The 25,222-nt window shown below is 46.0% G+C and overlaps 1 protein-coding gene across 3 annotated transcripts in view; it reads left to right on the top strand.

The window, feature by feature from the left end:
• LOC119970465 (calcium/calmodulin-dependent protein kinase type IV-like) overlaps positions 1-25,222 on the top strand; it is a 173,351-nt gene that overhangs the window by 67,644 nt on the left and 80,485 nt on the right. For all 3 annotated transcript variants that reach the window (XM_038805117.1, XM_038805118.1, XM_038805119.1), the window contains exons 2-4: positions 941-1,019; positions 17,669-17,731; positions 20,407-20,489. In XM_038805117.1, the coding sequence (XP_038661045.1) occupies positions 941-1,019; positions 17,669-17,731; positions 20,407-20,489 (225 nt within the window). The remainder of the gene's footprint in view (positions 1-940; positions 1,020-17,668; positions 17,732-20,406; positions 20,490-25,222) is intronic.

The raw sequence follows: 25,222 nt of genomic DNA, 5'->3' as shown, positions 1-25,222 counted from the left end.
GTGGACTTCCCGTGTCCTTATTAAACTGGCTTTATATTCCTTAGATTTTTGAAGAATGAGGTAATCTCATTGAAATGTACAAAGTTTTTACAAGGTGGATGTGGACAGGATTTTTCCGCTGACTGGGGGAGGTTTGGAATCAGTGGACACAATCTCAGAATACGGGGAAGGCCATTTAGGACTGAGATGAAGAGGAATCTCCTCACTGAGGATGGTGAATCTTTGGAATTCTCCAGTACAAAGGGCTGTGGAAGCTCAATCATTGATTAAATTCAAGTCAGTAATTCTGGATATTAATGACATCGTGGGATGTGGGGATAGTGCAGGAAATTGGCACTGAGGTTCATGATCAGTCATGATCTAATTGTGGAGCAGGCGTGTTGGGTCAAATGGCCTACTCCTGCTCCTATGTTCTATCCTCCCTACCTGATGCCCTACCCTACTGCCAGCCTACACACCTACCACCTCTGTCAACTGCCACCTCACCTACCTACGCATCTTATCACTCTGCCAAATTACTCATTGATCCATTCACCTATTCACCAACATTCATACTGGACATTTGAACTTACCTAAAGGCAGCTGGTGCCTTTGAAAGGAGATGAGGCTTTGTTTTCCCCCGACGCTTTAGTGCTGCAAAGAAGCTTTGTGGGACTGTATGCTTCACACTTATGAAGAAACCTTGCTTGGAATACTCAGCCAGAGATACAGAGCAGAGCTGTGGTGCAGAAAAGTACGAGCGCAGTGACAATCTGATGACAATTGCCGCTATGCAGTAGATCTGGGCCATTGTTTGTAGAATTAGACAGAAATGCAAAAGAGCTAATAATACAGTTGAATATTATGATAACATATCATCCAGATAAATGTGAATAATAATGTTTTATGTATGATCAGTATAACATTTGCTGATGACTGAAAGATTTTATATTTTTTGTAGTGGAGCTACTTCAGTGGTGTATCAATGCAGACAGAAGGGAACTGAGAAGCTTTTTGCTGTGAAAGTTCTGGATAAAACTGTGAGTCTTTACTGTGCTTAGACAAATGTCATTCTATCTTATTAATATTGCAGCTATTTTATTTGAAGGAAGCAGTAAGGCGGGTATGAAGTAACACAAGGAAAAGAAAACAAGAAAAGTAAATGCCCATTGTTTAAGTTATTTTAAGTGGCAAACTGTATTAATCTATGGTATCTAATTCTGTTTAAAACTCCAGATTGCTTTGTTTGAATTATGTATCCATGCATGCATCTTCTTTTAGCTGTAAGTAGACATTCCTATTTCTGATTACAGTGGCATTCCTTTAACTACTGTAATAAAAGAGAACCCCCAGGTGGGTAATGAAAATTGATAATTAATTAAGAGTTCCGTTGAGTTAAACTTTGATGGTATAAAATGGCACAAGGATAAATTCTACAGCCTAATAGTTCTGCCAACATGAACTTTGGCATATGAATTATGACACACAGTTGCTATTATTTTGTGCTTGTATCTCAATCATTGAGAATTTACTCCCTGGAAGCCCGTGAAGTGGATATACCAAGGCTGAATTTCCTCCCTCCCTTTTGCCTATTCAGGTGAAGCATCCCTGAAGTGGGTGGGCATTGCATTTGTGATTTACTTCTTTTGGATGCTCCTCAGTTGAGGACCTCAAGGAAGATGATGCTAAATTGCTTCTGGTCATTTTCAGAAACTTAGAACAACTTGTACTGACAACATTCAAGGACTTGGGAGAGGAAAAGAAAATTGAGAATGAAGTGGTAGTTTGCCAGGACAGGAAGGATCAAGCCAGGGCACAAGTTTCCATTTGTGAGGGAGGCAAATACTAGGGCCACAAGTCTAAGTTATTTCACACATAAAGCTGATAAGGATATCAGGAGAAATCTCTTTATTTAGAGAGCGCAAAGAATGGACAACTCGATACCACTAGTGGAGGCGAATACGATTGATGCATTAATCTTGATAAATGCATGAGGGAGAAAGAAATCAAAGCATATGTTGACAGAGCTAGATGAAGTAGATTGCAAGGGAGTTGTCATTGTTAAGTAATGGGGTTAAGAGACATTCCAATTAGTTGTCTCATTTATGTTAAGTATCCAATAATTGATACTGATATGTAAAGGGGCTTCAGGTGGCCTTTGTGTCAGGTGATGTGATGATAAGAGTTTTGTGCAGAGTCTGTTGAAGTAAAAGAAAGGTGTTTGTGGAAAAGGAGCAGAACCTTTGACTCTTTATACAACAGCAGCTAAACGACTAACAGTCATAATCACCCAGTTCATGATTCATATTAATATTTGAGATGTATTTTTAGTTTTGGGAAGAATGAAGCTATAGGGGGAAGTGATAGAAATCATATTTTGTGGTTAGCTATAGATGAGGTAGATAGGGGGTTTAAATAAGAAATCATTGGGAGTAATTGACTGAATCATATTAACCATGAGAGTAAGAGAACCTGACTAATTGGGATTTAATCAAATAAGACTTAAAATGTTCATACTTTTCAAGTTGTTCGCGACTGGCCAGAATCCAAGGCCAGTGACAAAAGACTTCATGGTAGGCAGATACCTTCCGAGGCCTGGACAGATCCGTTTCCATGGTAACAGTCAGTCAGGGTCATAATTACTTTTCGAAAACTGTGTTAATTTTATTAATGTTAGAGCCATAATTGGCAAGCCAGGGTATGGAAAATTTCAAAATCACACCCCAATCATTTATCTCTTAAACTGACGGACAGACAGTTTGGCCGAATTGAGTGAATTGTAAATTAGTTAAAGCCAATCACAGCTGTAAAGAGGGCAACACTTTAAGATAGTAATCTCCTTAAAAGATCAGTTGTCGGGATGAGAAAATTCATTCTGGAATCAATCTATCATTTTCTGAAACCTATGTCTTGCTGCTGCCTTTGCTATCACCATTTTTTCTTCTGTTTAAATCACTCAGTCATTTTGTACTGTGCATCTTGATTTGAAGCAATTACCAAGAAATGTAATTGTATTTTGATTCCAATTACTGTATTTGCTAAAGACAAGTGATCTGACTAGCTTGCTGTAGGGCTAGTGGAACTTTCTCTTAATTCTATTGAACTTGAATCACTAGGAGACACTTAAAAGCTGTTGAATAAAGTTTCAAATAACTTTTACAAAAAGTAGTCTGGATCTCTGTTATTTGGGAACTAAGAAGGGATAACGCATATCAGGGTTCCAAATAGACACAGAGATCCATCAGTAAGGTAATTAAAATGCTGGACTTTAAACATTGCCAGAACATCTCAAATAATGGCAGATCAAATGGTTCCAATTGTACTGTGACATCTGAGCTAAGAGGGTGAGAGCCGTAAAAATGGCAGTTGACCTTTATTTAGCTGGGGGAATGCAGACATAAAATGAGAATTGTCTTGACTTCATTAGAAATTTAAGTTATTCTGATAACTTAAGGCTCTATCTCCTCAACCTTGTCCTGCGCCTGAGGTGTGACGATGCTCAGGTTAAATCACCACCGGTCAGCTCTTTCCCCTCAAAGTGGAAAGCAGCCTGTCGTCATCTGGGACTATGGCGGTTTTCCCTTGACCTTTAGATTCAAAAGTAAAAACAGAAAATGCTGTAAAAGCCAGGCAGGTCTGGAAGCACCTGTGGAGTGAGAAAATGAGTTTAAAAAAAACCCCTAAAAGTACCCAATTCATTATTTCGCAATTAAGGGGCAATTTAGCATTGCCAATCCACCTACCCTGCACATCTTTGGGTTGTTGGGGTGAGACCCATGCAGACACAGGAAAATGTGCAAACTCCACACGGACAGTGACCCGGGGCGGGATTGAACCCGGGTCGTCGGCGCTGTGAGGCAGCAATGCTAACCACTGCGCCACCACGCTGCCCTGAGTGAGAAACAGAGTTAATGGTGCGATGTAAAGGAAATAATTCAGTGTCATTTTGGGCGTGGTTGGTGGGTGTTTCTAGACGGCTGAGTTGGCAAGATTGTGGCCCGTTTTTAACAGCACTTAGTGCCAGAAATGAGCCCCCTTGAGCTTCTCGCTATTACTGTCTGTCTTGCTGCCTGATTCACCAGACTTGCGCCTCAGCGCCCTTGTGCTAACAATGGGTAGCTGCTTTAAACGCTCTCTCACCACTCACTCACAGTCAACACACATACATGGCAGCACGTAGACCTGCTCCTCATGTTGGGGATGCCGACCGGGCCAGGGTTTTCAACGTCATTGACGCGAGACGGGACATCTGTTCCCCTGAGGGGGTTGGAGGACCAGCAGCAGGGTCATCAATATGCCCTGGGAGGCTGTGGCAGGACCTGTCAGTGCGGTGGCATGACAAGGAGGAAGCCGTACAATGCCAGAAGAAAATCAACGATCTCCACCAAGCTGCAAGGTAAGTTACCACCTTTCCCTGGTATCAATTCCGCCTGCCACCTCTCAAATTCCCAACCGTCAAAAACGAGGGTACATACTTTTAAGGTGAGGGGCAGGAGGTTTAGAGGGGATTTAAGGAAAAATGTTTTCACCCAGAGGATGGTGGGAATCTGGAATACACTGCCTGGGAGGGGAGTAGAGGTGGGAAACCTCACAACCTTTAAAAGTACCTGGACGAGCACCTGAAACGTCTTAACATTTAAATCTAGGGGCCAAGTGCTGGAAAGTGGGATTAGTGTAGATTTAGTGTCGTTCTGTCGGTGCAGGTGGGTGTGTGTAATGCCTTTTTTTGTTCAGATGTACATTAACAGTCTCAAGTGGGAAGATCCTAATTTGACATATCCACATGATATGGGTGAAGCATAATCATCCATTCCATGGGCGGAATCTTCCAGGGCCGCAAGCACTGGGAAGCTTGGCGGACGGAGGAACTTAATTTGGTGGAGGCCAAAAATTAATTTCCCAACGGCAGGGTGAACTTTCTTATTTAAGTTCTTGGGACATTAAATGTGGATAAAAGCGGACTGAGCTTCCCAACGAACAATGTCGGAAATGCATAAAAGGTCATCTTGCCAGGATCAAGTCCCCCGTCCCAATTAAGTTGCCTGCCAGTGAGAAATTAGATTACAATTGTTTATAAGTGGTGTGCACCTGGCGAGCTTGACTGCTTTGTGACTTAGAATAGAAGCTGCTTCAGCCTTCTTGTGGACTGCTTACAAATCCCAGCCTTTTGATTCCGATCAGATTCTGGTTGGCCAAGCTGCACAAAATGGCTGGACATGTGAGCCAGTTGAAGGATGGGAGGATGGAATGGGGGCTGAAGATGGGAGGCAGGCTAAGGTAGAAGGATGGAGTGGAGACTGGAGATGGGAGCCAGGCCAAGGGTGGAAGGTTGAGCGGATGAAAAGGAGTATAGACGGTGTTGGAGCAAGTCTCAAATGTCACATGCACTATTTTGCGTTCTCAGCTATGCAGTGGATGCTTAGAAACTGATCCCTCAAAGTAGGTGCAGAGGTCTTCTCTGTAGTTGGGGTTCAAGGTAAGTACAATTGGCCAACTAACAATCATGAAGCAACAGCATGAGAAACATGCTCAGTTGTGTTTTCCTCTCTATGATGAAGGTTTTTTCCCTGTCTCATGGGTCTCATTACATTGAAAATCCAGCAAGGCTGGAGCTGCGGATCATTCTGTGTGATTTACCGTCTGTTGCTGTCAGGCAGAGATGAAAGGAGGAAGGGAGGTGCATGCCTCCAAGGGGTACAGCTGGTGGATGGCAACAAACCCCCAACTCCAAACCTCCATCCTGCAGGTAATTAGTAATGACTGACAAGGCCTTACATGGTAAGTCTTTTTATGCTGCCAAACCAATGGTCTCTCTATAGAATCACAAGGGCAATGGAGGCAAACTGAGTGAGGGAGGGTTCTCACCCATGGCTGTCATACCCTGGTCAAAAAACAATATCTCCATGCAGAGTCATGTGAGGTAAAGTCTACCATAGTCACAGATGACGATAGGCTGCTTTCCCCTTTGAGGGCAGGATTTGCATTGTGCGGGGGAGGGACCTCCGATGGACTTGGGTCACCTACCTTAAATATTTACCCTTGGCCACAGTGAGATCCACCACATCCGGGCAACGCAGGGAAATACGCCTGAATCACAGAGATATGGAGAATACGGTGCCCAGCCTGACGCTGGATTCTTCACCGCAATAGGAACTCCGTTACCAGTGGCGGGCAGTGGAGAATTCAACTTAGCATGTTTAATTCCCCTTGAGTACTCCAAGCATCCACCCACATCTCACATCAGAGCAACAGCAGCAGGAGATGCCATGACCTCACTGAACGCTCTGCGCAGACATCACTTTCAGAGGTCAGAACATGGTGATTTGCAAATAACGGGAATTAAACATGCTAAGCTGAAGGAGTAAGGTCAAGGTGCCCCGTCCTCCTCTCACTTAGTCACTGCTGCAGTAGACCTATGGCTAGAATGATGGTGAGTGCACGTCTGAGTGCATATCTGGCAGCTAAATCACAACGAGGATAAACTCCTCCAGCCTTCAGTCCAGTCTCTGCATGGCTTCTGGCATCTCTGCCTGATGTTTCATTGCATGTCTCTGTATCTCCAACATGTCTCAGATGCTCATCCTCTGCACAGGTGCTGAACTGTTAAAATGGACTGCTCAATGGACAATGTAAGAGATTTGGGTGAGAATGTTAATTGTAATGTGTGTAATAGGTTAATGATAAGATAGGTGTTAAGATATATAACATGTTATAAGTTGTAACATTTTAAATGATATGAATGAAAATACATCACAAGGTTGATGCATTTTAATTTCTTCATGGGTGATTTCATAAGCCGAATGTCATAGTTCGTATATTTTAAGGGTATAGTTTTTAAGTTTTAGAAATTTAATTTTTAATCTAAGTTCAGTGGGGAACAAAGTCCTGCTAAACATCTAGAGACTGGCAAACCACAATGACTTAAGATAATTACAGTTCAAAAGTTAATTTCTATTTGCTGGAGAAAGTTCTGGAAAAAGGATGAGACATAAAACAACAGGTGGATTTATCCTGACCAAAGAACTGGAAATATGAGCCATGACTTCCAAGCATCCCATTTTGGATGGGGCTACCCCAAAGATGTGCTGAAATTTCACAGGAAAGAGTTTGAAAGGCAATTATCCAGAAGTGCAAACTTCATCTGGGCAATTGCCCTGCTCTGAGAACCATCCGATAGTGAGATTTAAATCAGAAACTTTGCATGGTTCCGACAGGCTTACATGAATAGTTTTTCAGAAAACGTTACAGGAGTTAAAACCTCTTCTAACTTCTGGGTAACTACTGTAAAAACCCAGACTGACTGCCTCACTGGAGCCCCCCCCCCAAATAGAACTCCATGCACACTTTCGACCCCCCGGCAAACCACTCCCACACCCCCACGCCCACCCTCAAATATCTCCTGGCTAACCACAGATAGTGCCGGAAAAAAGGAGCATGTCCTTTAATTGAACAGAGCTGGATTTCGATGCTGGGCCTCGGGACGGGCTGCACTACTTGGATATTAGTGGGCCGGTAATGACTGCTCCCATTCGTGGCAAGTGGGTTTGGCGATATGAGTGGAAAATATCGTGAGAATGCCTTCGATGCGATTCCCAGCAGAGTAGATGCAGGATGCGATTATTCCCTCCCCCTGTCAGTTGCGGGCTGCTTTTCAACATCGGGGATGCCATTATCATACATTAACATATCAATATTGGGGCCATACTATGGAATCACGCTCCCATGTCAAATTAAACTTGCGTGATGGTCAGATGTCAGAATGTGTGACTGGTTTCAAAAGGCCTGCACCTTGTGCATAGATCTCCGAGGGGAGCTCAGAGGAGGTGAGTGCAATGCTCAATGAGTAGCTCCATGTCTTCAGGGGAGGGAAGGGGGGCGGGGGTGTTGGGGGTTGGGGGTCACATGCAAATCTGCACAGCAGCTTCTTCCAGGTTGCTTTCTGGTACAGCGCCACTTTGTGGCTTCTTCGAAAGGCTGGGAAGAGGGGTAGCCGGAGGCAGGGCATCTTTTTTTTTAAATACTTTTTTTTCAAATTTTCACATTTTCACAAAAAAGAAAACAATAACAGAAAATTCTAAGAACAAAAAAAAACAGAACCTCCCCCTGCCGTAAATACAAAAGTGAAACAATAAATTAACGCCCGTCATTGGCAAAAAACAGATATTCAACCCAAAACAAAAACAAAGAGACAACTCCCCCCGCCCTCCCTGCTGACCTTTTGTTTTTACCGTTCTGCCAGGAGATCTAGGAATGGTTGCCATCTCCTGAAAAACCCCTGCACTGACCCCCTTAGGGCAAATTTCACCCTCTCCAATTTAATAAACCCCACCATATCGTTGACCCAGGCCTCCACGCTTGGGGGCCTTGCATCCTTCCACTGAAGAAGAATCCTCCGCCGGGCTACTAGGGATGCAAAGGCCAGAACACCGGCCTCTTTCACCTCCTGCACTCCCGGCTCCACTGCAACCCCAAATATTGCGAGTCCCCAGCCTGGATTGACCCTGGATCCTACCACCCTCGATACTGTCCTTGCTACACCCTTCCAAAATTCCCCCAGCGCTGGGCATGCCCAGAACATGTGCACATGGTTTGCTGGGCTCCCTGAGCACCTGATCCACCTGTCCTCGGTCCCAAAACACCAGCTCATCCTTGTCCCGGTCATATGAGCCCTATGCAGTACCTTAAACTGTATGAGGCTAAGCCTCGCACACGAAGAGGAGGAGTTCACCCTTTCTAGGGCATCCGCCCACGTCCCCTCCTCAATCTCCTCACCCAGCTCCTCCTCCCATTTATCTTTCAGCTCCTCCACCGAGGCCTCGTCTACCTCCTGCATCACCTGGTACACTTCCGAGATCCTCCCCTCTCCAACCCATACCCCCGAGAGCACCCTGTCCTGGATCCCACGCGGCGGCAGCAGGGGGAATCCTGCCACCTGCCGCCTGACAAATGCCCTTACTTGCATGTACCTAAAGGTGTTCCCCGGGGGGAGCCTGAACTTCCCTTCCAGCTCACCCAGGCTCGCAAACTTCCCGTCTATGAACAGGTCCCCCAGCCTCCTGACACCTGCCCTGTGCCAACTCAGGAATCCGCCATCAATTCCCCCCGGAACAAACCGGTGGTTCCCCCGTATTGGGGACCCTATCGAGGCCCCCACCTCCCCCCTGTGCCACCTCCATTGCCCCCAAATCTTGAGGGTAGCTGCCACCACCTGGCTCGTGGTATACCTCGTCGGAGGGAGCGGCAGCGGCACCGTTGCAAGCGCTTCCAGGCTCGTACCCACACAGGATGCCATCTCCAGCCTCTTCCATGCCTCCCCCTCCCCGTCCATTACCCACTTACGCACCATCGCTGCGTTGGCAGCCCAATAATACCCACAGAGGTTGGGCAACGCCAGCCCCCCCCATCCCTGCCCCGCTCCAAGAACACCTGTCTCACCCTTGGAGTCCCGTATGCCCACACAAACCCCGTAATGCTCCTGTTAACCCGCCTGAAAAAGGCCTTCGGGATAAGGATGGAGAAGCACTGGAACAGGAACAGAAACCTCGGGAGCACCGTCATCTTGACTGACTGCACCCTACCCGCCAAAGACAGCGGCAGCATGTCCCACCTCTTAAACTCCTCCTCCATTTGCTCCACCATCCTTGTAAGGTTTAGCTGATGCAAGGCCCCCCAGCTCCTGGCCACCTGAACCTCCCAAGTACCTGAAGCTCCTCTCCGTCCTTTTCAGTGGGAGCCTCCCAATCCCCCCCTCCTGGTCCCCCGGGTGTACCACAAATAGCTCGCTTTTCCCAAAGTTAAGCTTATACCCTGAGAAATCACCAAATTCCCGGAGAATCCCCATCACCACCGGCATTTCCCCCACCGGGTCCGCCACATACAACAATAGGTCATCCGCATAGAGCGACACTCGGTGCTCCTCCCCACCCCGGACCAGCCCCGTCCAATCCCCCGACTCCCCCAGCGCCATAGCCAGGGGTTCAATTGCCAGCGCAAAAAGTAGGGGGGACAGGGGACACCCCTGCCTCGTCCCTCAGTATAGTCGAAAATACTCCGACCTCCTCTTATTCGTGGCCACACTTGCCATTGGGGCCTCATACAACAGCCTCACCCAACTGACAAACCCCTCCCCAAACCTGAACCTTTCCAGCACCTCCCACAAGTACCCCCACTCAACCCTATCAAAGGCCTTCTCCGCATCTAGCGCCACCACTATCTCCGCCTCCCCTTCCACCACCGGCATCATAATAACGTTCAAGAGCCTCCGTATATTAGCTTTAAGCTGCCTCCCCTTCACAAACCTCGTTTGATCCTCGTGGATAACCTGCGGCACACAATCTTCTATCCTCATGGCTAAGATCTTTGCCAACAACTTGGCGTCCACATTCAGGAGTGAGATCGGCCTGTATGACCCACACTGCAGGGGATCCTTATCTCGCTTAAGAATCAAGGAGATCAGCGCCCGAGACATCTTCAGGGGCAAAGCGCCCGAGACATCTTCAGGGGCAAAGCCCCCCCCCCCCCCCCCCCCCCCTCGTTGAAGGTCCTAACCAACAGGGGGCCCAGCAGTTCTGCATACGCCTTGTAAAATTCAACCGGGAACCCATCCGGCCCCGGCGCCTTTCCCGACTGCATGTTCCCTATCCTTTTAACCAGCTCCTCAAGCTCAACTGGCGCCCCCAGACCCTCCACCCGTCCCTCCTCCACCCTCGGGAATCTCAGCCGGTGAGGCAGGGCATCTTTGAAGGTTTGAACAAAGGGAAGGGGAGGGAAGTCTGATGCACAGGCTTCTTTGAAGGGCTGGAGAGAGAAAAGGGAAGGGAAGCCCAGGATGGGCTTCTATGAACAGCTGGAGAGAGAGAGAGAAGGGAAGACTGCGGAATGGGTTTCAGTTCAGTTTTGGGTGGGCGGTACTCAGCACTGACTGGAGGTTCCATGGGAGGGGTACCTAAGGAGGCGGTATGTAGTCAGGGGCATGGCCAATGGAAAAATACATCAGTGATCAGTAAGTACTCCTTTGCAGCTGAGACCATTTAGCTTGAGCTCAACTGACATGCTTGAAATCAGACTAATCACACAATTGTGCCCACTCAGGCAGCAATTATGTGTGAGAGTGCCAATGATTGCTGTTAGGCATTTAACCCTTGGCGCATGGGCTTCAAACTTCAATGACTACGATGGTGTGGCAATACCATTGCCTGACTGAGCAAGCTACTATATATCCTGAGAATGGGGGCCATGGCAAATTGCCTAAGGATAGCATTCTTAATTCCTTTGCTCTGTGCTGAAGTGCCTATTGACAAGTGCTCATGTCCAAGCTGACGCAAGACCATGAAATGAAGATTAGGTCAATTCCTGCACCAGACATTAGAGCTCAGGATGCATAGAATAGCCAAAGCTGTTGCCATTTGGTCATATGATATGGGACAGGGATAGTTTAGGGGCTGGCCCAATCAGCATCTGAACTAAGGACTGGCCATCAATGCTGTGGCCAGAACATGAGACAATGGTTGTGAGAAATCCGAGAAGCAGTGTTGTCAAAGCCTATGCTTGCCCAGGGAACTATTTGGTCACATCTGCCACCTGCTTTAGAATTTCCCTTCCTGATATTTCCCTACCTTGCCATTGGAGCGCCAACAACTGAGGCATGACCGAGTCCAGAGACTCATCATCTGACTCAGCAGATTTCTCGCCTCTGAATGCCAGCAACGTTGGATGCCTCTGCCGTTGCCTGCTGTGGATCAGACAGTTTGATGTTCTCACGAGAATATGACTCTGAGGCTGCTCCCGAACTAGGTCCCACCGAGGTGTGTTGCTCTGTGATGGTGTAGGGTGCGGTTGAGCGCTGTGATCAGTCTTCTCTGTCAAGGTCTGTAAATTCCCCTTCCCTCCTGCTGTAGGGGCTGGTGTTGAGGACTTGGCTTGTGGACCGCCTTGGCTACTTCTCACATGTGTCTGTGAAAGAAAGAAGAGAAGGATCTAATGCTCCATGGACTGGGAGGACATTCACTGCCAGTGCCCCTGAAGTTCACCATCCTGCTCAATGTTTTGCTTGTGGATTTTCCAGGAATTCACAACAGATCTATATGGCATCCCATAACCCTTAATATATAAATGTATCACGGAGGACAGATGCCGTCAACACTATGGCTCGTCATTATGTCGCACTCGATGAACCTAACTAGATTTCTGGGGTTGCAGCTATCTCAGGCTTCCCAACAGTGCAAGGTACAATCAATTGCACACATGTAACTTTGAGAACTCCATGCAGAATCCTTGATGTTCATTAACAGGAAAGTGTTCCATTCTCTGGTGTGTGATTATCAGAAGCACATCATGCACATGTGTGCCAGGTACCTTGGGAGTTCCCATGACTCTTACATCATGAGCCACTCCCAGGTGCTTCAAATAGTCGAATGGCCTCAGCAATTCCATGGATGGCTGCTTGGGGATAAGAAGTACCCGGTCAAACTGTGTCTCATGACACCTGTGGGTCGTCTTCAGAGTACCTTCGAGGAAAGATTCAATGTGGCGCATAACTCAACACAGTCCATTATCGAGCAAAGCATTAGCATCCTGAAGTTGTGCTTCCGATGTTTGGACTGCTCAAGTGGGGCTCTGCAGTACTCTCCACAGAGAGTATTCCGCATAATCTCCTCATCCTATGGGTTTGCTGCACCTTTCACAACTTATCACTTCAAATGGGAGATCTATTACCAGAGGGAGACATGGAGGAGGCTGAGAGCTCCTCGGACAATGAATGGCAGGAAGCTGAAGTGGGAGGTAAGGATCAGCTTCCATGTGAGGAAGACATTGAAGAAGCACGACGTGCCACACTGATAGCTGCAAGATTCTAGGAGGAATAAGATACAGGACACAGCCACATTACTTCTTCCCATAATGCCATATCAGTGCACTGAAAGACCTTTATAAGCAGTAACATCAAGAGCAAGTTCAGCATTCAGACTTTCACCGTCAACCCCCCTGATTCACCAGGCCCTAATCTTTGGAAAGATAAGTGGCGAACCCTGTATCCATGGACTCTGGAAATGAAAGCTGACACACAACACAAATGCTGCCACAAAGAACGTGATGCAGCTACCGCCATCTTAATGAGAACCTTCAGCAGATACTGAGATGCACACATGATTCGAGAAACCATCATGGCTGCAGGACTTGTGCTACAAGCACTACCAATGAAGTTAACCATTTCATTTTGAGAAACAATTACAGCTAATCCTCCAAGATTATTGAGTGTGCCTAACTCCATGTTGTCTTGTAAGGAGTAGAGGTTACTAATGAATATTGTAAATACTTTCAGTAAAGAGTTAAAGACATCTCCCTGACATAATGCAGGCAACATGTAACTGCCATGACTCAGCTACACATCACCTGAATGTGAGCCTGACAAAAGAAGGTGATCACTAAGTGGGAGCATGACTCATCCTTGCAATAAAGAGGGCACGTAGTTGCATATGCACAGCATTTTCAGTTGACGAGACCATTCTTATGACCAGCAAATGTATTTACAAAAGTGAATGAAATAGACAGTGATGAACACACATGACGCACAAGTGATGTTAAAATTTCTTAATTTTTCTAACCCATTAATGCATTCCCGTCATCTGCAGCAGAGGTGGAGACAGCTTACTGACTGTTATGCTCTGTTGTCTTTGATGACCTTGATGGACATCCTCTAGAGGGCTGAAACCTAGAAAGCTGTGCGCGGCCTGCTTTGGATGTCCTGTGTGGGGCAGGTGCACCCTCCTTGGCCTGTACATCTGGAGGTGATGAGGATGCAGACATGAGGGATTGGAATCGACTGGACACTCTCGGAGTCACCTGGGAGATGGCTCCAAGGTCTCCAGCTGCTGGCACTCCTCCCTATGAATGCCTGAGGACCCCTACTTGACTCTGAGAATAAGAGGGATCCTGGAGAGAAGTCAAGGTGCACCTCCTCCATCTCACCTAGCCACTGATGGATCTCACCAATGCTTACAGCGATGGAGAACACATTAGAGCACAAACCCGGCAGGCTCTGCTGAACAAAGGTGGCTGCCACCCTTTTCACAAAGACCTTGAGGTGCTCACATGTCAGTGCCATGACATGAAACAGAATGCTGATGGACTCCTTCATTTCTGCTCTTGTCTGTTGACTGCCTCTCGTAATGCTACCTGGTTTTCTGCTGCTTGCTGTTGTATCTCGAGCATGTCAGAGACGGCTGCTCCAGAGACTCATCATCTGGTTCAGACTCAGTGGATACCTGATCTCAAAACATTCTATAAGTGCCAGAGACCTGGCTTGACACTTCCTCTGACTGTTGCGGAGACGTGTCAATGAGGCGTCCCCCAGAAAGTGACTCTGAGCCTAATCTAATTCCATGACCCACCGGGGTGTGTGTCTCTGCACTGCTTTCGGATGCCGGTGAATGCAGTGATTTGTCTTCATCTAATGCATCCTGCTCTGATGTGATCGGGGGCTTTGGCTATGGTAGCTCTGGTTGCCTGGCTGGTTCCTGTAAGAAAGAGAGGATAGAATTAGGTCATAAGCAGGCAGAATACAACATTGCATGTCACTCATTGTGATTATCAGGATGTGATCAACTCATGAAGGGCTCAACTGTATTGGCTTGCTGGGAGAGGCTGATCAAGATTCTCACATTTGCTATCTCAGCAGCATCCTCCTCGAAGGTGGACAGCTGTTCCTCCTCCAATCTGGGATATCACCCTCTGGTTGTGGGCAACCTTGGCCTGAATGAAGATAAATGGGATGGAATGTGTTGAGAAGAGATGCAGTGGAGGTTGAAAAGCATGCATATCTGCTTTGTCTGCTGAACACTCCCCAGTAAGGGCTGAATAAAAATTTTATGCAGCATGTAAATGAGATGCTGGTGATGTTAATGTGTGTGTGAGACAATCCGTGCTGATGTCTCCCCCACTAACATTGTGCGAGATCCCCGCGCAGTGTAATTCTTTGAGTGTGTGATGCCATTATGTAATTGGAGTGAGCTGAAGGGTGATTTACCTTGGTGGAGCAGGTGAGATTACTCATCCTCTTTTTGCACTGGATGACTTTTCTCGGGCGGGTGTCCAATAAGCTGACCTTGCAACCGCCTCCCAGGTCAGCAAGCTGAAGCTGGTGGGCCTCCTGGAGCCATCCCTCAGGTAGAGGATATCCCTGTGCTGTTGCACTCCACGAATGAGGGCCTCAAGAGAGTCATTGCTGAACCTGGAAGCAGTTTTTTTTTCTGTATTGGTGCCATTTCAGGATGCTTCCTGCACACAGCTGGCCTGCTGAGAGTAATGTGTATGTCCAGATGGCGTTTAAATATGGCGCCTGAACCTTTGACCCCATTAGGGAACAATGGGCCAGACGAATCACTGCCCACCCCACCATGTGATTTCGAGAGCTACTTGCTGATATATAATTAATGAGCCTCCGAATGTGAAAACAAGTGCCATTTCCCACCGCACTGCCCAGTGGGAAATGTACCATGAAACACACCCGTCACTGCACCTAGTCTCTGGAATAGAAAATCCTGCTCTATGTTTTTCAGTTTCACTCTGTAAGTCAGCTAGGGCATAGCCAGTAGCTTAGACATCTTTTGGAAAGGAACTTAGAGACTGTTAGCTTTGAGTATTACGTAGCTTGTAGCTACTTGAAAGTCGAGAGATAATGCCAGACTTACATCTGAAATAAAATAAATGCCAAATCTACCATCCGCCACATAGACTGTGATTCTGAGCTGGTACAAAGTTGGAAAGGAGGGAAAATGACTGGAAGATTAATTTAGCTGGAAGATAGCTAACTGAAAGACAGTTGACTTTGTTGCTGTTGGAGTTCTGGAAATAATCAGCTTGGTTGCAGTTTGAAATTGGTATTTGCTGTTGTTTTAAGCCACTGTAATGGATTCACAAGGAGGCCTGTGCTGAAGCTGTGGAACCCAGAGTTAAGAGGTCGGTAAAATAATTGGAGGGTTGTTTAGCTAAAAGCGAATGGAAAGACCTTCATGAAATCTTGTAGCTTGGCAAATAACTGAAACACTGAAGAGAAATCAGAGTGAATTCCAGAGATCAATGATATATCTTTTGAGTTGGTCACAAGAAAAATGAATGAACCGTAGGGCAAAATTATAGATTATGCTGCTTGGTTGCTTGGAAAATTGCTTGGTTGGACTGCCCCCGGCCCCACCCATGGCCTGACCTACCTTTATGGTGGGACGAGCAATGGTTAGGAGGGGCTATCCGCCCTTACCCTAATTGAGTCCCACGTAAGGGCTGTTTCCCTCCCAGCCTTAATTTTGTTACTGGTAGGAGCAGTTCAGCAGTAGGAGAAGCCCGGAACGTGGCCCTGCTCAGGCTTTGTGCAAGAAAGTCTCCTTTCAAAATCTGACACCCTCTTGCCAACAAGATCTGCATCACGGGTGCTCCACAGGTGCTCCCTCTACATTGGCCACACCACCAACAATCTCTCCACCCCATACCCTCTGCCCTGGGCCACATCTGCCCTGAGACCGCCAAACTGGACTCCAGGACTTAGATCTGGGTCTACTTAGATTGATTCGTAGTTTTCTGAGGCAGAACTTCCTCCCAACTGAGAACCAGGGGACGGATTCTCTGTTGGCTGATGCCGATATCAGGAAACGCGATTGGTGGAGAATAGGCTCCAATGCCAAAATCGCGGCGGGCGCCGATTTGACACCAAATCACAATTCTCCGTTCACTCAACAGTGGAGTCAATGCGTTCCGGAACGTACGTACAGTAACACCATTTGCATATCATTAGGGGGCCTGACCCAGTATTCTACGGGGCCTCCACGATTCTCCACCACCAATGGGATGGCGTCTCGATGGCGCGGTTCACTTGTGCATTAAAAATCATGAAACCGGTGTTGTGGCTGCTGAGGGGGAGAGAGGGGTACTGAAAGTGTCCAACATGCCATAGTTTTCTGACAGTTATGCCGCTGGCTGGGGGGTTTCTGCCAGGGCCGGGGGCAGTAGTGGGGTGGACGGGCCAGAACACCATTGCCCTAGCCGGAAAGGCAGCCTTGCAGCTGCGCATGCAGCCGACAGCACACTGTGAACTTAGGGCCACGGGTCCACCCAGGCCACTCCCCTAGGAGCCTTCTGGTCTCAGCCAACCCATCAGCTGTATGGGCATGCTGCAGCACAACCAGTGCCATCTTGTTGGCTGGGATGAGTGTGTGTGGGGATTGTAATTTGTATGTGCGGCTGCAGCTTGTCAGCCTCCCGAGTGTCAATTACGGGAGTGTCAATTACGGACTCGGCGAATCCCACACCGTTTTTCATTGGAATTGATTGTGTTCCACATGGCGCCGGTGCTAGCCCCTCCACAGTTACTGAATCAGTCCAGGTTCGGCGCCAGCTTTGCTGTCGGGAAAGTCCACGACGTCAATACTTAGTCTCATCTTTGGGTTGCTCATGGTGCAGTTTTGTCGGTTAATTGCTGGGTGTTTTTGCTACAAATGTGAATGAACGCTAACGGGATCATAACAAATGTAAATGCAATGGTTTGCACCAGCAAGCAATACCCCGTCACTAGCTTTGAGCATCTAAGCACAGTTAATTTAGTGATGTCTTCAGCAACAGTCTGAGCTAACAAACTTAAACGTTTGATTTTATTTAATTTTTAATATAGTAAAACCTATTTATATTTTCCTTTGTTTCACAGGTTGATAAAAAAATAGTTCGAACTGAAATAGGAGTGCTACTTCGACTCTCCCACCCCAATATTGTAAGTTGAATTATCATATTCTTCACAATATCTGCATTGCTCATGGACTATTATCAAGGATATAAAACATTTCCCAGTGTGGAACTCAATATAAATAGAACATATTTTGAAATGTTTGTTTTAAATGTTGATTACTCACTATCTGATATAGCACAAACATGTTTAGCTATTTTTATGCCATTATGGTACAACCTTATTTCATACATATTAACATTAACATTTGAATGTTGCTACAGCATTTAAGGCAGATCAGCAGGCAAGGGCCAGTTTTCTAATTTATGCTGAATGCTTTCTGCTTTGGTCAGACCTTTGCTTTCACTGAAGATATTAATACATGAATTTCATGTGTTTTGTTGCTAACAGGAAAATTGCAACAATGTTTCCTGTATCTACATATTACAAAAGAAATAGGAGCTGGAGTTGACCATTTGGCTCCTGAGTCTGTTAGCCGGTCAATGAGATTGTGGCTGATCTGATGCGCCTAACTCCATTTCCATTCTTATCCCAGAACCCTTGATTCCCTTGTCAAGAAGTTCAGGAAGGCAGTTCAGTACCACCTTCTCAAGGGTAATTCGGGATGGACAGCAAATGCTGGCCTGGCCACATTCTGTAAAAAGGAATAAAATAATCTGTCTAACTCAGCCTTGAATATATTTAATAACCCAGCCTCCACTGCTCTCTAGGAGATCGAATTCCATACACCATCAACCCTCATTGGGCTGTATAATTTTCAAAACTACATTTCCTAATTCTCTTGCAACGTAAAACTTTGAAATGCCATTTACGTGTTCCATTTTTTAAGATCCGATTTCACTTGGGGCATAAGTGTTGCTTCCCCCCGTCAGAACATCTGGCCCACCTCACTGTGCCCTGCTCTGGAGATTTTTAGTTCCTGAACCTCATTTCACTGATATAACTCTGACTCCTGCCTGAACCCAGTAGGAATGATCAGAAAACCACTGCTCGGGATTAATGATGACAGTACTGGCCATGGATGGGAAGGGAGTGGATCTAAAACTGCTCATGGCCAGGGGAGGGGTTGGAGCACAAGGCAGTGGACATTCAAGGTTTTCTTGGGCGGGAGGAGCACATGAACTCTCTGAACCCACAAAAGAACTTTTTAAAAAAATGATCAATTTCAATTTAACTGGGCCTCTTCTGGCCATGTTCCTTCTTGCTGTCAGCTTTTATTGGGGGCTCTGGTGCTACAAGCTTTCATTGGAATTTATGGCACTGCAAGATTACATATGTGATTGGCAGTTAAAATTGTGTCAGAATTTAATGATGTCAATGGAATCCAACATTTCACCGTTGAGGAGCTATCACCGGCGCCACGTGGAACACAATCAATTCCATTGAGAAATGTTATGAGATTCGTCTGGTTCGCGATTGACACTCAGGAGGCTAACAAGCTGAAGCCGCATATACACACTCCCCTCCCCACACATACTATCCCAGCCAACAAGATGGCAGCGAGGAGACCGTCACCCCGTTTTATGGATGATGGGTTCAAGACCCTGCTAGACTCCGTGGAGGAGAGGGGGCAACCCTATACCCCAGATCAGGAAGGAGACTGATCATCGTACCTGGGCGCAGGTGGCAGAGGCCGTCAACGCTGTGAGCAACACCATTCAGACTGGCCAGCAGCGCTGCAAGAATCTGCACGACGTCATCAGGGCGGCCAACTTCAGCAGGCAGCACTGTACCCCTGACACCAACCTGCATCCCACACACCCGGAACCCCAACCCATCCGGAGGGTGTCCCAACCCCCTCCCTGCACCTCATGCCGGCTCCTATACAGGCCACCATGGCCGGGTGCCTGGCCATTGAGGGCATCCGAACACCCGCCCCCTCGGCTGTACACGTGCCGAAGCTAGATTCCAAGGATGACACAGATTTCCCGTCACAGCTCTCTCCACGGTGTCTGTGCTGCTAATCAGTCGTCGTCGTCGTTCCCCCCACTAGGTGAACCTGGCGGTGATCAGAGCGTTCTGTGCTGGGTCATGCCCGCTAATAATATGCAAATGCCATTTACTGCATGTACGGAGTGGAATGCATTGACGTCAATGTTGAGGTCCGGAGAATTGCGATTTGCCGTGAAACTGGCGCCCGCCACAATTTCGGCGTCAAAACCGATTTTCCACCCATTTGCTTTTCGAGATTCCAGCGTCAGCTGACGGAGAATCACCCATTTTCGTTTTTGATGATAATAATCTACTCTCTCCTTTTAATTTATGCACTGCTTACTTGGTTTTACACCATATTTACTGCCACAAGAAGGGGCAGGGAAACCTTTTCCCAGTCCACTGCCTTTATGATTTTGAAAGAAACCAACTTGATGTATGAGAGAATGAACAAATGACAATCCTGCCCATTTTCAGCACCTGCGTGAAGGTTCTGAACTCTGCTTATTATATTCTAATCGTAACATTTGGCAAGCAAAGGATGTCAAGCACAAACCCAAGCATCATTATGCCATGGTATTAAATGCCTTACACCATGATCCACTGTAATTTGGTTATATTCAGATAATAGATGGGAATTATAAATACTGAGCCTGTTGTCAGCTTAATTAATATTTATGAAATCTTTACTAATAAATTTGTAGAACAATACTATTTAATAATTGTGATATTTCATATGTAATTTTCTTAACAATTAATTTGTTTTACAGATTAGACTGAAAGAGATATTTGAGACTCTGACAGAGATTAATTTGGTTCTGGAACTGGTCACAGGGGGAGAACTATTTGACAGGTATTTGATTTGTTTATTTTAAAGGTGGATTAGTAAAGAAATATAAAGCTGCAGTACCAGACTCAAGCAACTTTAAACTGTCTCCGGCATTTACAGTTTATAGTTGTTTGTGTCTGTGAGAGGACATATACATATGGGGCAGGATTTTCTGGAAAGGCCCCACCCACCAGCTGAAGAATCAGGGCAAGTCCATCTCCACCAACCTAGGAAGCCACAATCTGATGTTACATGCCGGAGATGGCTTCCGCTCCCATGATGAAGAATGTCATGTCTCCTAAAGTTACTGACCAGTCAGAGGGCTGACAGCTCTCTGGACCTAGCAGTGCCACTGGGACCAGTGGCCGCTGTTGGCTCTTTAATCAGACTCGCCAAGGTAGTGGGACTGCAAGGTAAATTGGGTATGAGTCAGAGTATGCAGTTCTTTTCCAAGAGAAGTAGTAGCAATAAAAGGCAATGGGAAAGTGTTGCAGGAAATTAATTTTGCACTTGCAGGAAATGCGTTTCACAGTTAACTTTCAATATATTCAGAATGGTCTCCTGTGGAAGTCAAGATCACATATGGTCTTCAGGGGAAAAGAGCAAGAGCTGGGGTAAATTAAAATCAGGGCATGAAGTTATAATTCAGCCCAATTTTAAAGTCATACATTCTGTCCTAACCTAATAAAAATTCCTTCGTTCAAAGTTTTAATGAAACAACTTGTGTAAGCTAGTCACAAGTACTATGCCCATGGGCTATTGCTGGGTTTCCAACATGTTGATTGGGAGGGTTTAATTACAACTTGAAATATTACAATGAAGAGTTTCTGATAGACTTGTACATGGAAAACTCTAATGGAAAAAGTTGACAGCAAGTGCATAAAGGGATAGAAATTGGTCCTTGTGCCTGTTAAATGGAGGAAAATTGACCTTTTTCACAGGCCTATGACGTGCACCTCAAGAACACTGGAAATATGTCTGACTACAAATTGGTCTCAATCAATTTTCATTGTTGTTGTTTATTTTGTTGATGTTCTTTGCCGCTTTGACAGATGGCATTGTCACCATTAAGAAGAGAAACACCACCCTATAAGCAAATGGGCTTGTACCCATTTGACCTTGGTCTATCGATAGCCTGGTGGCTTCAAAAAAGCTATGCATGCCATGATGGTCAGCATATTGTTGAATCTTTCTTGATTTTCTCTTCCATCACATGTCCTTTATCTTCTGGTTTCATGTTTGGATGTCAGCCGTGAGCTGTTGGAATGCTGCCTCCTTGACTTGTGACATTAGGTTGTTCTGCTGGACAATGAGAGCTGCTTCTTTTTGTTCCAGGAGGTTACATGATTCAGCATTTTTTTCAGCGAATTAGTCTGAGTGACGATGATGCTTGAACCCAATATTCTGGGCACAGGAGTGCAGTACAACAGACTTTAATTATCTCACAGTTCTGAAGTTGGGTTGGATGTGTGAAGATTTTTTGGATTGGTTGTAAGCTGCATTTGGAATTCCTCTCTTCAGCTGGTCTACGTTAGGCCTGAGACTTGCTTCTTTTTAGACTTTTGGGCCTTTTGATATCTTGGTGCTCTGTAAATGTTCATCAGCAGCTGATTAAATCATTGATCTGTCCTGCAGGCATCAAGCTTCCGCATGAACAAGTGATAGAGACATCACTTAGATCATTGATCTGAAGAATTATATAATTCAGGAGGTGCCAGTACATTAATCTAGTATTCCTCCATGTAGTTTTGCATTTGTCTTTCTGACAGAATACGGTGTTTGTTGTAATGCGCCATGCTGAGCACACTTTGTCAGCAGGATGATGTCATTTGCATTGGCTTTTCCTACCCCAGTTTTCCCAATGGTTCTGCTCCAGATATTGGAGTTACAGCCACCTCTGGCATTAAAATTCTCCAGAAGAATTATCCTATTTTCTTTTAGGTGACAGTGAGGATTTCATCAAGGTCAAATTAACATTTTTTCTGAATATCTTCATCGGAGTCAATGGTCAGGGCATAAGCACTGATGGTAGTGGCAAAAAACATTGGTTACGGCTGAGTGTAGGTGACGTGTCATGAGTCTTCTCCTCTACCCCCCCCAACCTTGGAACATCATCATTGTCAAATTGGCAGCTTTGTGGTCAGATTTCATGTTGAACAAAAAGGAACGGGACCATCTTGTAGCTGCAATTTTCATCTGCCCTTTCAGCTAGTGAGATGTACAATCTTCCTGCAGCTAGTGAGATGTACAGTCCTCCTTTGCCTGTTGTGCTGTTGAACATAAGAACATAAGAACTAGGAGCAGGAGTAGGCCACCTGGCCCCTCGAGCCTGCTCCGCCATTCAATGAGATCATGGCTGATCTTTTGTGGACTCAGCTCCACTTTCCGGCCGGACACCATAACCCTTAATCCCTTTATTCTTCAAAAAACTATCTATCTTTACCTTACAAACATGTAATGAAGGAGCCTCAACTGCTTCACTGGGCAAGGAATTCCATAGATTCACAACCCTTTGGGTGAAGAAGTTCCTCCTAAACTCAGTCCTAAATCTACTTCCCCTTATTTTGAGGCTATGTCCCCTAGTTCTGCTTTCACCCGCCAGTGGAAACAACCTGCCCGCATCTATCCTATCTATTCCCTTCATAATTTTAAATGTTTCTATAAGATCCCCCTCATCCTTCTAAATTCCAATGAGTACAGTCCCAGTCTACTCAACCTCTCCTCATAACCCAACCCCTTCAGCTCTGGGATTAACCTAGTGAATCTCCTCTGCACACCCTCCAGTGCCAGTATGTCCTTTCTCAAGTAAGGAGACCAAAACTGAACACAATACTCCAGGTGTGGCCTCACTAACACCTTATACAATTGCAACATAACCTCCCTAGTCTTAAACTCCATCCCTCTAGCAATGAAGGACACAATTCCATTTGCCTTCTTAATCACCTGTTGCACCTGTAAACCAACTTTCTGTGACTCATGCACTAGCACACCCAGGTCTCACTGCACAGCGGCATGCTTTAATATTTTATCGTTTAAATAATAATCCCGTTTGCTGTTATTCCTACCAAAATGGATAACCTCACATTTGTCAACATTGTATTCCATCTGCCAGACCCTAGCCCATTCACTTAACCTATCCAAATCCCTCTGCAGACTTCCAGTATCCTCTGCACTTTTCGCTTTACCACTCATCTTAGTGTCATCTGCAAACTTGGACACATTGCCCTTGGTCCCCAACTCCAAATCATCTATGTAAATTGTGAACAATTGTGGGCCCAACACGGATCCCTGAGGGACACCACTAGCTACTGATTGCCAACCAGAGAAACACCCATTAATCCCCACTCTTTGCTTTCTATTAATTAACCAATCCTCTATCCATGCTACTACTTTACCCTTAATGCCATGCATCTTTATCTTATGTAGCAACCTTTTGTGTGGCACCTTGTCAAAAGCTTTCTGGAAATCCAGATATACCACATCCATTGGCTCCCCGTTATCTACTGCACTGGTAATGTCCTCAAAAAATTCCACTAAATTAGTTAGGCACGACCTGCCCTTTTATGAACCCATGCTGCGTCTGCCCAATGGGACAATTTCTATCCAGATGCCTCGCTATTTTTAGATATTTAGAACGATACAGCGCAGTACAGGCCTTTCGGCCCACGATGTTGCACCGACATGGGAAGTCAAAAACTAAAGGCCATCTAACCTACACTATGCCATTATCATCCATATGCTTATCCAATAAACTTTTAAATGCCCTCTATGTTGGCGAGTTCACTACTGTTGCAGGTAGGGCATTCCACGGCCTGACCACTCTTTTCTTCCTTGATGATAGATTCCAGCATCTTCCCTACAATCGAAGTTAAGCTCACTGGCCTATAATTTCCTGCTCTCTGCCTACCTCCTTTTTTAAACAGTGGTGTCACGTTTGCTAATTTCCAATCCACCGGGACCACCCCAGAGTCTAGTGAATTTTGGTAAATCATCACTAGTGCATCTGCAATTTCCCTAGCCATTTCTTTTAGCACTCTGGGATGCATTCCATCAGGGCCAGGATACTTGTCTATCTTTAGCTCCATTAGCTTGCCCATCACTACCTCCTTAGTGATAACAATCCTCTCAAGGTCCTCACCTGCCATAGCCTCATTTCTATCAGTCGCTGGCATTTTATTTGTGTCTTCCACTGTGAAGACCGACCCAAAAAACCTGTTCAGTCCCTCAGCCATTTCCTCATTGACACCTCATTTTTAGATGCACCTGGTTCTGTCTCTGTCACACCCTCCTGGACTCTTCATTGAACCAGTGTTGATCCCTAGGCTTGATGGTAGAGTGGGGGATATACCGGGCCATGATGTAACAGATTGACGCTGAATACAATTCTGTTTCAGTTGATGGCCTACAATTCCTTATGTATGTCCAGTTTTAGGTTGCTAGATCTGATCTGTTCAAATCTATACCATTTGGCATGGTGAGAGTGTGGTACAATATAATGGAGGATATCCCCAATGTGAAGTTGAGACTTCATTTCCACAAAGACTGCTACAGACCCAATCTAGCAGTTATGTTCTTTCGGACTTGGTCAGAGATGCTACCGATCCACTGTTATCATATAGAATTTACAGTGCAGAAGGAGGCCATTCGGCCCATCGAGTCGGCACCGGCTCTTGGAAAGAGCACCCTATCCAAGGTCAACACCTCCACCCTATCCCCATAACCCAGTAACCCCACCCAACACTAAGGGCAATTTTGGA

Source organism: Scyliorhinus canicula, chromosome 8, assembly GCF_902713615.1.
Source record: "Scyliorhinus canicula chromosome 8, sScyCan1.1, whole genome shotgun sequence".
Taxonomy (NCBI): domain Eukaryota; kingdom Metazoa; phylum Chordata; class Chondrichthyes; order Carcharhiniformes; family Scyliorhinidae; genus Scyliorhinus; species Scyliorhinus canicula.
The sequence above is the reverse complement of the archived record's forward strand: the minus strand, read 5'-3'. Positions and strand labels throughout refer to the sequence as shown.